At 35.6% G+C, this 18,318-nt stretch overlaps 1 protein-coding gene across 1 annotated transcript in view; it reads left to right on the top strand.

Annotated features, from left to right (window-relative positions):
- The window catches only part of LOC145672946 (pancreatic triacylglycerol lipase-like), a 186,913-nt gene that overhangs the window by 89,145 nt on the left and 79,450 nt on the right, over nt 1-18,318 (top strand). Inside the window, exon 3 of the mRNA XM_081742194.1 lies at nt 9,711-9,973. Coding sequence (XP_081598320.1) covers nt 9,711-9,973 — 263 coding nt within the window. The remainder of the gene's footprint in view (nt 1-9,710; nt 9,974-18,318) is intronic.

Raw genomic sequence — 18,318 nt, 5'->3', positions numbered from 1 at the left:
GATAAAGAACGACCCTAAATTAAATGAGCCCATACGTTGTTTTCCGATACCAAAGACCCGAAAAATGCTTAGATCTTTCTTAGGGCTAGTAGCATGGCGTCAACGATACATAAACGACTATGCTAATCTATCAAGTCCATTGTATGAGCTCTTGAAAAAGGATAAACCATTTGTATGGAACGAAACAGCTATAACTGCTTTCGAGAAATTACGTATAATAGCTAGTACACCTCCTGCGCTTGGACAGCCAGACTTTACATTAAGATTCCATATTTTCAGTGATGCATGCGCGGAAAATCTAGCGGGGTATATAGCACAGTTTCATGGGACTGACGAAGATCCATCAGTTATAGGTTACGCCAGTAGACGATTAAGACTTCAAGAATTATCATATTCTGTGTTTCAGCTAGAATTAGCTGCGATTTTATTGGTGTGCGAACGTTTTGCTAATTTTATCCTTGGGAGAAGTGTAATTGTTCATTGTGACAATAAAGCAGCCACTCATGCTCTCACATTAAAACATTTGGACGCAAGGACTACGAAACTAATACTAAAACTTCAACGATTTGATTTACACTTTCAACATATTGCTGGACAACACAATAAAATTGCAGATGTTCTAAGTCGTTGTCCACCTGATTGTGAAGAATCTTTGGAACTGTTAAATGTTATAAAGAAAAGTAAATATGAACTTTTCAAATAAAGTTTTAAATAAGAGCCTGTAAATAGCGAATTCTATGTTATTAATGTTACTGTTTTCAAATTGTTGTTTAGTTTGTAATTTCTATTAGTTTATTCAGTCTTGAGAGATCAAAAGAGATGAATGTAAGAAAACTATGAATAGTAGAAGGTAAAAAATTTTATGTTGCTTTATTAGGATCATAAAATTTTTCCGGTGAAGCCGGGGAATTGTAACGATCTGAAAAACGATCGTTACAAATCTGATTTGTTTGGTCTACATTTGTATTATTTGATTGTTTTATTTTATTGTAAATACTTGTTCATTTCATTTTAAGATTTGCTGTTACCAATTTTAAAATGTTATTAACAATTTTCTACTCAAATTTTATTAAAATGAGTCGATAAATTATGGTTTTCTGGAATACTAAATGAATCACTGGGCGGAAAGTGCTTTAAATTCTATATACATGCATTTTTATCTTTTTCTGATTATTGATCGATTGATGGATATACAAAATAAGCAGTAAAGTTGATAAACGTAAAAACGAATTAATTTGACGTTTTTAAAACAATTATAGTTGTTATCTAAGTTAAATAGCATAAAATAGTGATAATCATATTCTTTTGTGCGGCAAATTAACATATATGGTAAGATGTGTTCAAGAAATATTAATCAATATAATATGAATTGCTAAGAGCCTAACCCCGCCTACTTCCATATTCCAGTTGATTCCCAATGTAAAATTATTAAGTTTGATTTTGTATGCAATAATTATTTTATTAAATAATATGAATTTTACGGAATTTAGAAAGCTAATATTACAGCCTATGTACTAACACGAGATGGATGTTACGGATGTTTTATATGTATTCTTAGCCATTGTTTATAAAGCTTCGCAGTCATGTGGAAATACGTCGTTGTCTTGAAAGAATATATGTACTGGCTGTAGGAAGTAAAGTGGTGAGATAACTGGGGTATCCTACAATCCGGATCGTTTAAAAGCAGACAGCTGTAATATGGCTCTTGTATCCTGGTAATTGAAATAAACATTAAAATTTTGGAACTGAGATTTGGAATCTGGATAACTATGGTTATATTTGTTAAATGCTGTGAATCTGCTTCCACGCATGATATCCGGACCTGCTTGACTGGTGCTACTTGTAATGGAAGTCCGAAATACAAATTATATAAAAGTTAAGGTTTTCTTATGGCAACGAATGGGTAGTACTAGTGAGTGTTTTTAGGAAATTAATTTTAACAGCTACACAACTCGTTGATCGACTTTTTTGCCGGCATGTTTGGTGAGCACAAACTCCGTAACTCCTCTTATGCTGGTAATCCCATCACCGACAAAAATGTAGATAGTTTCCTGTCCTCGGGTAATGCAGACGATAGGGATACTTGCTCGAATATTTCTATATATATACCTGAACACGACCTGTTACAACATCAAAAGGTTCAAAATTCGAAAATGATGCCATAGTGAACGTGAAAGCGTTGATTAATTTGTCGACTGCGCCAATCTGTTAGGGATATTTAAAAAAAACTCTTCACTACTAATTATTGTTATCTGAACAGTTAACCACTTATACTAGACCTGTCCCTTTTATTTAAAGAACCTAGGTTTCTTTACAATTCCACAAACTTTAATAATTAATATTGTTTCCATCTACATACACTTCCACAAAAGCAATTACCAATATTACTGCCACTTTATACTCAATTCATCAACATGACATAACTTCCATCACAACCGATAATTCTCCATAAACATAATTACGATCTTCAATTGTCTCTTTTAAAAATTAACACTTTGTCCGATAAAATTACTAACTGCTTTACAAAACCTAACACTAATGCAGACCGATAATAAATAAAAGCTATTTATTGCGATATAATTCGTGGAATGAGAATGTAGGAGAATACGGAAAGAAACGTTAAAATTCACGAACACGATGTTATCCTCCGCTAACTTTCATGGTCTGTGGTCGAACCAGGTATCTCTCGCAGCAGAAGTAAGACCTCTCTCTCATTAAGCCATTTGTGCTCTTACGTTGAGGAAGAACTATGATTCCAATTGATACTAAAATGAGTAAATGCTAGTCGGGTGGACCAATATACAAAAAATACCGTCGCCACGCTCAAAATGTGGAATTCGTAGAATTTTCTTCGTCTCAGAGACAGGCCCGCAACCAGCCACAGAGGTTTCGGGGGGCGGGCAAGAATACGTTGCGGGAGGCCAAGTCATTAAAAATTCTTTTACAAATAGCTAATTTTTTTCCATTAATAATAGCATTTTGTGTTAAAAACTGGAGGGGCCAAGAAAAATGTTTAGGGGGCCAGGCCTCTCTGGTTGCTGGCCTGCTCAGGGATTCATTACTTTTATGCAAATGCATATTCTCTTTGCTTATTTGTATATCTGTTAAACTTGGTAGTGAACTTTAACAATAATAATACAATTCCATATTGAAGTTTCATAGTGCATATAAATGCATATTTCAAAGGTTAAAACATATATTAATGCTTAAGAGCATATTCAGCATATTCTGTAAGTTTTTATTTCAGATGTGCTTATAGCATTGAAAATATCCAGTTTTAGTTCGTATTTTCAATACATTTACATTCTATCCAACAAAACAGCTTTTTGCATGGGAATATGAAAGGATGCCTAGTTTATGGAGGACCAATAAGTTATAGTGTTGCCAAAATGTCTTGATCCGTGGCAAACATGCGAACTAAAGCTCACACTCTCGACACACCCACACTTTAAGCCAATAAGGGTTCAACTGTTGCTAAGCGAGAGAGTGGGTGACGAAGGGGAGTGGTATTCCTTCAGCCAATAGCAACGCTTGGAACGGATGACTAGGTGTTAAGTCAATGTGGTATATCTATATCAACGGATCAGCAGAGCATAGACACTTAGAATTGCCAAGGCATTAAGAGAAATTTGATAATGCTAAAGACAATATCGTATCGACATCAATTCAGAAACGAGAAACTCGAGGAATGATGCTCGTTGAATGCTTAGCTCTAGTTGATGAAATTCAAAACCAGCTCCAGTCAGTTCCTGATAAATTCGGGTGCTCTGTGGCAAAGAAATTGACAGATGTTATTGCCAGAAACTCCGACTACAAAACAATTGAAGCCATGGGGAAGTACCTTCAAGAGTTAAATAACTATTTATAGTGATATATGTAAGTTTGTAGTGACCGTGATTATAATATCTCGATTAAATTTAGATACAGTTTTCATTGAACAGGGAATTCGTGGTATTAATCAGTACAAAATCTTTTGTTGTCACGAATTCTGTCGAAGAATTTGAAGCTTAAAATATATAAAACGATATCATGCCTGTTGATCTGTATGGTTGCGAAACATGGTCGCTTACTCGGGAGGAAGAACATAGATTGAAAGTATTTGATAACAAGATCCAAAGACGAATGTAGGAATCTTAAGAGGCCTCATCCCGGCGAAATTAAAATACCACTAATTTTACAGTAATTATGTGATATCTTCAAATAAATAAAAGATAATTGAAATGTGAAACAAGAGCGCCCTAGACAATATCATTTTACATGAGATACCGTTATCACGATTCAGTTCTCTGCTTCTCGATTTCGAGCAATTTTGAAAATCGGCATGTATTTTCGCGTTTCTAAACGGCTGAAAACGGAAAGCTACTAGGTGACTTGTGATAACGGCACCTCACGCAAAATAATATTGTCTAGGGCGCTCTTGTTTCACATTTCAATTATCTTTTATCTATTTGAAGACATCACATAATTACTGTAAAATTAGTGGTATTTTAATTTCGCCGGGATGAGGCCTCTTAGGTGGAAGATCAACCGGAAAATGACCATTAGGAAGACCTAGGTGCAAATGGGAGGACAATATTAAGATGAATCTCGCAGAAATAGGAACACAAAATAGAAACTGGATTCAATTGGCTAAGGATAAAAGTCAGGGAAGAGATTTTGTGAACGCGGCATTGAACATCCGGGTTCCATAGGCCATAGAGTTAGTTACTTAGTTACAGTTTCAAATTGCCAGAAAATATAGATACTAAACTTGTTCCTCTACAATAATTGACAGTAATAACTACAGGCCCGTAGCCAGCCCAAAAATTTAGGGGGAGCGGTAGAAGTTAGGGGGGCCCGACTCAATCATGTTATACTTCATCACCATATTATAGTTCATTTGCAAGACTACCGTGAAATTTTATGGGGGCCAGCCAAAATTTGCCCCGGTCCCCTCTTGCCCCCCCCCCGTGGATACGGGCCTGATAACTATTGATGTTAACAGTTTTTTTTATCTGACTTCAAATGTCACAAACTGATTCCAAAAAATGAAGAGAGGCATTTTATGATATACGGCTAATTACGGGAAGGAGCAGCTAAATCCCTAAAAATTAAATCCCTTATTTTTTTCACAGTGGAAATGTGCAGAAAAGTGAGATTCATATTATTTCGTGAAAATGCATTCCAAAATACAGATGAAGAAAAACTGGAGATCGTGTTCTGATATCACTTTTTTTTTTTTTAATTTTAATCTCAAAATTTGCGTGTGTATTAAAAGGTTAGGAGTATATAAATTGTAATTGTCATAAAAATAAATTCTGAAGAGAAGACCCTGAAAAGTAAAGTAAACTTTCTAAGATATATTTCACCTGTGAAACTTCGTCACAACTTTGCAGATGGATGCTAGCGATATTTTATTGCATTGCTAGTGTATATTAAGTGCATATTTTAATACATTTAACAGCATAATTTCATTCATATGTCATGATTTTTAAGTGCATAAAAATCCTATGTCTATTTATGAGATACCTATTCTTCGAAGATAGTGAACTCCCCTTTAGATCCCCCTTGGACACATATTTAAAAAAAAATCCTTCCTTATATCTTTCTTTCGTGACAAAAGGAGTATCCTGTCCAAATTTCACGTTTCTACTTATAGTAGTATGGTTTGTGAGTTATTCACCTCTTTTATGTAATAGCATAGATTATACATTACTTTACCGGGTTTCTATTACATAGAGTAGTATTTAATTTGTGCTCATCCACCATAAAGAAACGGATCTTTATACACTTTGTAGTACTACGTCGTATAATCATTTTTTCCGAGCAAATTAAGTTACGTAAACAATAAGTCATCCATCACAATAAGCATCAATTATCTTCTTAAAATAATAAGTTTTATATTTCTTGTAAAGCATCAATAAAACACTTCGAAAGTGTTTTATGCAAGAACGGAAGACCATTAAAACTGTATGAAGGACAAACCTATTCTTCTAGTTTATTCCTTGATAATATCAGTTGAGTAATTAATGAGTAATTATACGTTTGTTTACATACGTTAGACAAACTAGACAACAACGTCGGTCTTTATGTACTTTTTTTTTACGTCATTGTTAAATGCAAACTATAAAACCATGCGAAAAGTTTCAATTATTTCAATTAACTCTATAATGGTGAGAATTTTGTTCCTCATCTTTCGAACATTAAAATACTGTGACGTCATTTAATTCACTAACAACGCATAGAAACCAACCAGTGGGTGGCGTTTCACATTGTGAAACAATGATTGACTTCCAAACCATGCGAAGTCAGCACTGAAACTATGCAATGAAAAATGAAATGAAGTCTTTCAGTTTGAGAGTCCAAATCACTGCGAAATTAAAATACCGCTATTTTTTTTTACAGCAATAATGTTATCTTCAAATAGATAAAAGATAATCGAAATGTGGAACAAGAGCATGCTAGACAATGTTATTTTACATGAGATATCGTTATCACGACTCACTTATCTGCTTTCGATTTCCAGCCGTTTAGAAAATTCGCATTTATTTTCGCGTTTAAAAATAACTGCAAACGGAAAGCTACTAGGTGACTCTTGATAACGATATCTTATGTAAAATAATATTGTCTATTTCGCTCTTGTTCCACATTTCGGTTATCTTTTATCTATTTGAAGATGAATTATAATTACTGTACAATTAATGTATGTATTTTAATGTATTTTATATATAATATAATGTATTTTAATTTCACCGTGACCGGGCCTCTTAACGTCCTACGGTTATGACCTTTAAGCTAAGGGAGACGATGATTAATGCAAGTGAATGATGATGGAAGAATGAGAAAGTAGGAGGAAACGGGAATACCCCGAGAAAATCCACGAGCATGATCTTGTCCACCACAAGCTTACTTGACCGGGGGTCGAACCAAAGACCTCACGCACTAGAGATAAGCGCTTTACAACTGAGCCATTTTTTAAAGAACTTTATTTACATTGTGAAACTTTATTTACATTGAAATATAGAGAAGTTAGAAAATACATTGATATATTTCACACCTTCACTGAAATTTAAAAGCAGTAGTCAAGAAGAACTCTATTTTTCAGTCCATTTTTATTTGTTTATTGCGTTATAATAGGCTGTGAGGACCAGGCCGGTAGCCAGCCCAAAAATGTAGGGAGGGCTCGGCTGAAGTTAGGGGGTGCGATCCAAAAATATTATAGTTCATCACCATATTATAGTTCATTTGCAAGCCTACCATGAACATTTTAAGGGGGACACGCAAAAATTTAGGGGGGCCCGGCTCCCCTAGACCCCCCATGGATACGGGCCTGGTGAGGACTATTGCTGATAAGGTTGGCAAAATACTTCCAATTAGATGCAAGAAAGATCTTAGCCTGATATGTTAAATATATTTCACATATTTAAATAGACAATGGTCGTGCTGTTACAAGAATAAACATGATAGTTTGTACAGTAAACCAGATCACAGCATTATGTTTGTAGCTAAGAAAGTAATGAAAATCTGGAAATAAGGTGACATTAAGTACATTAAAAACATTTGGGGAAAGATGGCAGATTCTATTAAGTATAATGCTAAAACTCTTCCAAATGGATGATATATCAAAACAGCTATGGAATCTATTTTCAAGAGTCTCTACCTGATTACAATAATCACACATTTGTACATGTGATTCCTAAATTAAATATCCTGTTAGGGGTTTCATATATATACATTATTAACAATAAAATACTGTATCTCTTTATGTTTGTTAGCTAAAAACTTGGCAATGATTTTTTTTTCAGATATTACAGCCATCGTGCCTCCAATACTGAAACTACATGTAATAGATTTATGACTTTTAGTTGTAATAAAGTAAAAGATGGAGATTATTCTGGCGACGCTGAACCCATTAAAAAAAGCAAAACTTGGTATTTTTTTACTGTTTTTTGCTACATGAAGATCAATATTTAAACCGGAAGTGGTAGTAGATTTCTACAACTTCCGATTTCAGTGGAATAATAGAGTTAAAGTTGGGACATATTATTGCGGTACTGAGTTCATGTATAAAACATCTCTTCCAAGCGAGAGAAAAGTTTTAAAATTTCCATGTTGTCCACCAAGTTATGGTTGAGATGAACAAGAAGACTGAGTTCATATCAGGGCAGTGGCGTATTTACGATTTTGTTTCGGGAGGGGCTTTGCTAACTTTGGGGGGGGCTTTGCCTGAAAATGTGAAAATTCTGCAAGATATTTCATATACTTTACTATAGTAAGTAAGATTTCGGGGGTGCTTAAGCCCGGAAGCCCCCCTCCTAAATACGCCACTGTATCAGGGAAATACATTTTGCTATCCAGTACTGTTTTTGCTCTGTGAAAATCAAGATTAAAACCGGAAACTGTTGAAGTCTACCACTTCCGGTCGATGCTTCAGGAAGGTGACAGGACCTATTATTGAGATGAGAAATCGTTTCTAAAAACTGCTTGTTGATATCACTTACCGTTTCTATTCTATGAAAATGAATATTGAAACCGGAAGTAGCCAACCACTTCCTTCTATCACTTCCGGTTTTAGTAGAGAAAGTAAGGTAGAAATGGAATATATTCTTGTGACACTTAATCGATTGTAGAAAACCGCTTACAGTTTTTGCTGTGAAGCGATCAACATTTAAACAGAAAATCATTAATTTCTACCACTTCCGGTTTGAGTAGCGGATTGACGACTATATAGAATCTATTGTTTGAACGCTGAATTGACGCCAGAAATCCCTGTTGTTCCTACCGACGATTCTTACTGTTTTTGATCACTGGAGATCTTTGTTGACACCGGAAGTAGTAATTCATTTCCATTTCCGGTTCTAGTAGAACAATGCGGGAGAAAGTGGCATCTTTTCTTCTGACGCTGAATTCATTAAAAAAAAAAACTGTTGTTGATATCTCTTACAATTTTTTGCTCTGCTACTTGTCGACATACAGAGAGACGAAAGTAGCCATTCTGTAAGAGTTCCCTTTCTTATGCACAGCATAATTTGGAAGTTTAAAATTAGCGTTTCCTTTTTTTAGACTTCCAAATAATGCTATGCGTACTTATAGAAAATTTTATTGAACGGCTATGTCGGTCAGTCCGTCTGTTTTTCCGATTTCACCAATTAAAAAATACTCAGATATAACAAGGAATGGTTTTATAATATGGCTTCAGTGTCTCGAGAATAGTTATTCCACCATTTCATTCATTTCCCATCATCACCGTCATCCTTTAACAGAGCCGGTATAAGCGTGGGACGTAAAACTTACAGATTTGATTTCATTTCATAGCGTTCCTTACAGGATGATTTTAGTTTATAACTCTTTAGTCATACGAAATTAATACTGGAATGGTAGTTCTAACTTTCACTTCCTGGCAGACTTTCTTCCAGGCCGGTACCAGCTCAAAAATGTAGGGGGGGGGCGGTAGAAGTTAGGGGGTGCCCGATGCAACCATATTATAGTTCATCACTATGTTATAGTTCATTTGCAAGCATATCGTAAAAGTTTTAGGGGGCCACTAAAACTTTAGGGGGGCCCGGCACCTCGTAGACTTCCTGCATACGGGCCTGCTTTCTTCATTTTTTTCTTTCAATAATTGATTGATAATTGTTTCTAGTGTAAAATATTTGTATAATTAATGGTTGTATAATTAATTAGTGTAAAATGGTTCTAACTAATTAATGTATCTTCACCTTCTTTCACAGATCATATTGGTTGCTTTTCGACAGAAGACACATTTGCAGACTTGGGAATTCTTCCGCAGCCGCCATCTGTGGTAGGCACACGATTTCTTCTTTACACTCGTCATAATCCTACAGAACCTGAAGAGCTCTACTACACAGACCCCAAATCATTTTACGGTACCCACTTTTCTGCGCGGAAACCGACCAAAGTGATTATCCACGAATTTGGAGGAAATGGTAATTCTACATGGGTTAGAGCAGTTCGGGATAAGTTCCTAGTCCAGGTAAGAGTTATTATTATACCCTTTAAAACTCTTGAATTAGCGAGCATCTTATTCACGGTCTTTTAACTGGTATTTATGTGTACCTAAGTAAATTACAAATGCTTTCCCACCGTTTTATACGTCAGATCTCGTATTACCATTTACCTCTGGAAATGATCTCTCTCTCTCTTTTCTCTCTTTCCTTCTTTCTCTTTCTCTCTCTCCTTTCTCTCTTTCTCACTCCTTTCTCTTTCTCTCTCCCTCTCTCTCTCCCTCTATCTCTTTCTCTCTCTCTCCCTGTCTTTCTTTCTATCTGTTTCTCAAAAAGTCATATGAACCCGCTTAGACTCATGATCTGAAAATTATATACAAATGTATAAAAGCAGGACGTCCGAAAAATGAAATGAAGTCTTTGAGTTTTACGTCCCACGGTTATGCCGGTTAGGCTAAAGGAGACGGTGATGATGAGTGATGAATGAAATGGTGGAATGATGAAAGTTGGAGGAAACGGGAGAACCCCGAGAAAACCCACCCACGCGGTGTTTGTCTACCACAAAGTTCACTTGGCGGGTGCTGGGATCGAACCCGGGACTCCAAGCACCAGAGGTGAACGCTCTACCACTGACAGGACGTCCGAATCTCTGTGTGGTGTTCAAATGGGAAGACATACAGTTTTTGAATCATATGACTTAAATAACTAGCTATTTCTTAAAAGTAATGTATTTTGTTACACTTACAGACTTGTATACTTTATTTTAAAATTATTTTAATATTGTTTATTAGAAATTTACATGTTCACAAATAATTCAGATACATTATTTGAGAAGCACATACTTCAAAAATGTTAATCTGAAACATTTTCAATTCTAATTATGTGAAATATGTATATTAAGAACTTTTGCAATTTCAGAATAATTGGGAATTAGAAACATTTTTCATGACATTTCTAATATTACTATAATGACAGAAGTAATATTAATACTTACATCACAACACAGAAACTGTAAAAATATATATCGCCTAGTTTGAAAAATTCATAAATTCATAATGGGCTTCGTGTATCTAGGAGAAACATAAGTAGAAAGCTAATTGGCTGTGTTTCTTACAAATATTCTTTCCACACCTGGAGCACGTCAATGTGCTTTTTCTGTACTGTAAAAAATTTAATAGGTAGATTTACAAAAAACGGTGGCAATCTGTTTGCCAAACATCTACGTACTTCAATTTACATCTATAAAGTAAAATTACTAATATGAAATAGTGTAAAATTACGTTTTTATCAATAAAATGTATTTTCTTGTATATTTACTGTAAATTTGTTAAAGAAAACAGCAAATTTTGTAATTTAATCTAAGAAAATGTATATCAACTTATAAAATGAAGGGTAAATGATTTTACATTGATATTTGACAATTAAACTACGAAAAAATTCCAGTGTGAAAAAATCCGCACCTCCTTCCTTTGGGCTCTTGAACTCGGATTACTTCTTCGGGCGGCTTGTCAAGTCCACACTTTTTTCAAGTCATCTTCAACTGACTTCGGAAAAGTTAGGTATTTGAAGTTTCATCATCATTTGAGGTTTCACTAATTTCTCTGTGAATTTTCTAAGAAAAAACTGACGTTTGTCTATCCTGTTAGGATAATAGCAAAGATATTGAGTACAAAGGAAAACATAACTGTTCAAAGCTGCAACATCCATCACCAGTGGCGTATTTAGGGGGGGGCTTCCGAGCTTAAGCCCCCCAGAAATCTTACTTACAATAGTAAAGTATATGAAATATCTTGCAGAATTTTCACATTTTCAGGCAAAGCCCCCCCGCACCCGAAAGTTAGCAAAGCCCTCCTCGAAACAAAATCGTAAATACGCCACTGTCCATCACATTCAACCACAGAAAAACCCACCTTCGAGTTTGTCTTTTTGAAGTATAACAACGAACCTTCTAGGCCCATTCTTTCGACATCTCCCTTGAGCTATAAAAGTTTTTTATTTCCTTTTTTTTTCTTCGAATGATCTTCATCAATAGATTTGTCGTGATGCATTGTGCTGAGCCAAATTACTGATTTGTTCTTTTTGGGGACGTAACTTACAATAGCAACGTCATTTTTGAGGCCAAGAATTTAAGATCTTTTGAGTCCGAAGCTTTTAGCTCGCTTGAAATATCAGACTTGTTTTGTTCCCACTATTGTGATTCATTGCTGAAGTGTATCTTGCGCAAGACTAACAATGGTAAAAATAATTATCCATTGTCACGTCTCTTGAAGAGTTTTTGTCACGGTTTGAGTAAGTTCTTTGACAACACTTGCTCCCAAATTTCTTTGAACTGGCATATTTGGTTTGACAAACTTTGACGAAATTGGTGAGCGAGCTACAAAAAATTAGAAGTTAAATAAATATAATACAGTAACAGTTATTCGAATTATTTTTTAAAAATAATATAAAAAATGTAAAACAACGACAACAAAAATTAACAATACGAAACGTAGCAGCAATCTGACAACACTACACCCTTTGAAGATCTTCTCTGTAGAGATCGAGAGACAAGACTGGTAAAGTTTCAGGGATAGAGGTTGACGATTGGGAGACACGGTAGGGTTCTATTGGGTGATGAAATCGCTAGATCTATGGCGAGCTTCACAACTCCTCGCGATCACTGTAATTGATGCGTACGGTGATTGTGGTTTTGAAACAAAATGTTATAAGTAGTAGCAATGAACGGATGGGAGTGGGTGTGTCACTGTTAAGGGAAAAGACATAATACACACAATCTGTTAGTTAACAGTGTATTTTGCTACATATAGGATACGAGAATGTAACACTGTATTCTGCTACCTAACCTATACGATACGAGAATGTAACAGTGTATTCTCCTACATATACAATATAACAGTGTAATCTGCTACATATATGAAACGAGAATATAACAGTGTATTCTGCTACATATACAATAGGAGAATATAACAGTGTAATCTGCTACATATATGAAACGAGAATGTAGCAGTGTATTCTGCTACATATACGATACGAGAAAATAAGAGTGTAATCTGCTACATATATGAAACGAGAATGTAGCAGTGTATTCTGCTACATATACGATACGAGAATATAACAGTGTATTCTGCTACATACATAACACGAGAATGTAACAGTGTATTCTGCTACATATACGATACGAGAATGTAACAGTTTATTCTGCTACATTCTCGTACAGTACATAAATAACATTTTTTTTCAGCAAAATAAAAACTGTTAATTAATATTTGCAAAGAACAACATATGCTTTGGCGCTACAAAAGTTCGTTTTTTTCTACTTTTTCTGCGCGTGAGTATTTCTCCCGTTAGGATCTCATTTTGTTCTTTTCGACTGATGTATCGTTCTTACTGATGTATCGTTTCTCTTATCTTAGGTCGTATGTTAAGAACCAGAACTTTACAGGAGAGAGAGAGAGAAAAAGTCTTAATTTATACAGTTTTTGAAAACACAGAACAAAATTTGATTCTTCGTAATTCTGCTTCCACTACCCGGTTACAGTATATACAATATGTTGCCAGATAATGAAAGAAGTGGTGCCAGATCACCTAGATCTGCCAGTAGGGATGCGCACGAGACAAGATTTGTGGCTGTCTCGTCTCGAAAATGTGCTGTAAAAGTGATGCCTCGACTCGAAAAATTAAATTTCTCTATTGGAAGAGCCGTGTCTCGACTCGAATTTTGTCAGGAAAATCCTATCTCGACTCGTCTCGTGCGCATCTCTGTCTGCCAGCGGTAGCTAAAAACACCCGAATTTTGACATACGATGTATTGCAAGATACGGAACGATATCTTTTTTTGACATTCTCATAGATTAAAAAATATATATTTAATTATAACTTTTGGCCATATCTCACTGTACATACTTAACTGTACTATGTACTGCCGTGCTAGTGTCATCATTAGAGGCCGGATGTTTAGGCATTAAAAAAAACTGGAAAATAGGCAGGCAAATAGGCACTTAAAATTTTAAAAATAGGCACTAAAATGTAACTCGAAATAATAAAGATAAATACTCATACACAATAACACACTGATCAAGGCTATGTGATAATATGTAAAAAAAATCAGTATCACGTAACTGTTTCAACACAATAACTGTGTCTTCATCAGACTTCCACTCCTTCTGGCTGCTGGGAGTTGGTCATCACTTATATATACTGTCCGGAGATCAACTTTTAATTAGGCTCCGCCCCTTCATTAAAAAGTAACACTTGTGTGGCTTTCACTTTCATTTTTTAGCTGCACACGTGTCCAATTAAAAGTTTACATTTTTCCGCTGGATGCGTTCTGTCCTCTAATTATCCTTATTATTTTTTCTCTCTCTCTTTCTTCTTCCTTTTCATTTCTTCTTCTTTAAGCATAATCCTCTCCCACTCCTTATTTATCGAGAATCCTGCATTCCAGTTCATCACCTTGTCTCCTGCCTTCATAATCTCCCTGGCTTCTTTCCATTTTCTCACCAAAGTTCTATTTTCTACTTCTATGACCTCTGCTCCTTCCCACCCTATCCTGTGGTTAGTCTCTTTCTGATGCTTGTATATTGCATTGTTGTCCCTTTTCAATCTTACATCATCCTGGTGCTGTTTAATCCTTTCTTGCATTTTCTTTTTTGTTTCTCCTATGTAAATTTTGTTACACTCCGCACATCCTACTCTATATATTACTCCCCTCTGATCTTTGTCCGCTATTGCTTTTTTCTTTGTTCTTCTGACTAGTTCAATTATTCTGCTTCCTCCTTTCCTGTACGTCCTAATTCCTGCTTTCCGAAGCATTCTCTTTATCTTCTCTGTTTCTTTGCCTAGGCTTTCTATTCCAAACCATTTTTTGTTCTTGTCGTCTTCCTCTTTCTTTCTCTCTCTTGCTATGTTTCTTGTGACCCTATCCTCTTCGTTGTATCCATTTCTCCTTAGTTGTGTCCAGAACTTCTTTAAATCTGTTTTCCTCTGTTCTTCATTTGTGTTTAGGTCTCCTATTCTTTCTTCCATGCCTTTTATGAAATTCTTCTTTGTACCCTCATCCACATCACTTCGTTTGTGGCAATACACTCCCGCTGCACACTCTTTTTGGTACCAGGATGTAATAAACTCTCCTCCTTCCGACTTCTTTATTTTCATATCTAAATAGTTTATCTCCTTATCTACTTCTATTTCATGTTCGAGTTTAATCCCTTTCTTTTCATTTTCTACGTCCCTTATGAATTTCTCCAGCCGCCTTTTCGTCCCCTTCCATATTCCTAAACAGTCGTCCACATAACGGCAAAAACGAAGCAGTCTTTCTCCTCCTCTTTCTATTGTCTCCTTCTCCCATCGATTCATTATTATATCTGAGAGTACTGGACTCAAACAAGATCCTATATTAAGTCCTTCCTTCATTTTAACAATCCTGTCTCTGATTATGCAGTATCCATTCTCCCACAATGCCTCTAATCCTCTTCTTACCTTCTTACTGTCCCAATTTTCTATTCTCTTTTCACCCATTTCCTCTTCTATTATTCTCAATATTTCTTCTCTCTTAAGGCTCGGGAACATACTCTTGACATCCAGACTAAATAGCACTGTGCTCTCATTTCTTCTTCCTAATTTATCTATCATCCTCTTAACCTCTTGCGTATTTTCTACTCTCCTACTTTCTTGTCCTTCTCTCACTGCCTCGGCTATCCTCTTAAGCTTTTCCTCCAACAGTTCTAACATAATATTCCTGCAGTTAAGCACCGGCCTCAACTTCACTACTTCTTTGTGGATTTTTGGAAATCCTTTCATCCTAGGTAGCTTTCCTTCTTCTCTCACTAACCTCTTGAACCCTTTCTTTTTGCAGTCCTCTATAATCTTTCTCTTTATCTCTTCTTCTTGTCCGTTTTCCGCGACATCTTCATATGTCTCGTCTTTCAGATCTCCAAGTTTTTCTTCATACCATACTTTATCCATAACAACTATAGCTCCTCCTTTGTCTGCCTGTTCCACTACTATGTCCTTTCTCGTTCTTATCCTTCTCGTTCCCATGTTCTCTTTGTCAGTGAGATTGCCTCTTTGTCTTCTTGATTTGTTATTTACTATATTTACAAGTTTCCTCCGAATTCGGTTCCTATCTTCTTCATCTTTTATTTCGTGAAGTGCTTCCTCTATTCCATAAACAGCTTCTTCCTTATCTACCTCCTGTTTTGCTACTCTGAATTTATATCCTAGACTTAAAAACTGCTTCTCTTCTTCAGTAATCTCAATATCTCCTATGATTACCACTCTTTTCTCATCTATTGTCTCTTCTTGTTTCCAGCCTATTCTTTTACCTTTCTCTCTTAATCTCTCTTCTTCTTTTCTTCTCAACTTTTCCTCCCACTCCCTCTTTCAACTTTTCATTTCCTTCATTGTGAATTCTCTTGTAAAAATGCTTAGAGCTTCTGCTATTTCTTCTCTTTTGCTCTGATTTCTTTCCTTTACCTCGTTTATTTCCTTCTTCTTCCTTCTTATCTCGTTCCAAATTAATTCCTTCTCCATTTTCTTGAGTAGCTTTCTCCATCTAGTGGTCCTGCAATCTACCCCTTTCTTATTGACTCTTAATGACTCCAGTCCAGTACTCTCAGATATAATAATGAATCGATGGGAGAAGGAGACGATAGAAAGAGGAGGAGAAAAACTGCTTCTTTTTTGCCGTTATATGGACGACTGTTTAGGAATATGGAAGGGGACGAAAAGGCGGCTGGAGAAATTCATAAGGGACGTAGAAGATGAAAAGAAAGGGATTAAACTCGAACATGAAATAGAAGTAGATAAGGAGATAAACTATTTAGATATGAAAATAAAGAAGTCGGAAGGAGGAGAGTTTATTACATCCTGGTACCAAAAAGAGTGTGCAGCGGGAGTGTATTGCCACAAACGAAGTGATGTGGATGAGGGTACAAAGAAGAATTTCATAAAAGGCATGGAAGAAAGAATAGGAGACCTAAACACAAATGAAGAACAGAGGAAAACAGATTTAAAGAAGTTCTGGACACAACTAAGGAGAAATGGATACAACGAAGAGGATAGGGTCACAAGAAACATAGCAAGAGAGAGAAAGAAAGAGGAAGACGACAAGAACAAAAAATGGTTTGGAATAGAAAGCCTAGGCAAAGAAACAGAGAAGATAAAGAGAATGCTTCGGAAAGCAGGAATTAGGACGTACAGGAAAGGAGGAAGCAGAATAATTGAACTAGTCAGAAGAACAAAGAAAAAAGCAATAGCGGACAAAGATCAGAGGGGAGTAATATATAGAGTAGGATGTGCGGAGTGTAACAAAATTTACATAGGAGAAACAAAAAAGAAAATGCAAGAAAGGATTAAACAGCACCAGGATGATGTAAGATTGAAAAGGGACAACAATGCAATATACAAGCATCAGAAAGAGACTAACCACAGGATAGGGTGGGAAGGAGCAGAGGTCATAGAAGTAGAAAATAGAACTTTGGTGAGAAAATGGAAAGAAGCCAGGGAGATTATGAAGGCAGGAGACAAGGTGATGAACTGGAATGCAGGATTCTCGATAAATAAGGAGTGGGAGAGGATTATGCTTAAAGAAGAAGAAATGAAAAGGAAGAAGAAAGAAAGAGAGAGAGAAAAAATAATAAGGATAATTAGAGGACAGAACGCATCCAGCGGAAAAATGTAAACTTTTAATTGGACACGTGTGCAGCTAAAAAATGAAAGTGAAAGCCACACAAGTGTTACTTTTTAATGAAGGGGCGGAGCCTAATTAAAAGTTGATCTCCGGACAGTATATATAAGTGATGACCAACTCCCAGCAGCCAGAAGGAGTGGAAGTCTGATGAAGACACAGTTATTGTGTAGAAACAGTTACGTGATACTGATTTTTTACATATTATCACATAGCCTTGATCAGTGTGTTATTGTGTATTACTACAAAATGGAAACAAGGCCTGATAGAATAGTTATAAATACTCAATACAATTAAAAAATAAATTCGTTATAGATAATGTTCAAAGAATATAAAACATATCTGCTTGTTAATATTTTCTTTTACAGTGTATATAAAAACGAAGCTTGACATATATTGCATGTATATTTAGTAAATACATTCTTTACAGCATTTTATCACTACACACAACTGTCCAAATTTTATACGCTGATCAATACACACAGAAGTCCAAAAATTTTACAGCACTTTATCAGTAGACATAACAGTCCAAAGTTTTACGACATCTTATCACTACAAACAACACATATTTCTCGGAAGAAGCAGAATCCTTTCTTGAAATAGTAAATTATATATGAGGCGTCTAGTATCAAAATCCTCCACATCTATTTTGCTTAGCTTCTAGTAATCTCGCAACACGTACAGTGA

The sequence above is a fragment of the Thermobia domestica genome, chromosome 16 (assembly GCF_964235325.1).
Source record: "Thermobia domestica chromosome 16, izTheDome1.hap1.1, whole genome shotgun sequence".
In the NCBI taxonomy this organism is placed as follows: domain Eukaryota; kingdom Metazoa; phylum Arthropoda; class Insecta; order Zygentoma; family Lepismatidae; genus Thermobia; species Thermobia domestica.
The sequence above is the reverse complement of the archived record's forward strand: the minus strand, read 5'-3'. Positions and strand labels throughout refer to the sequence as shown.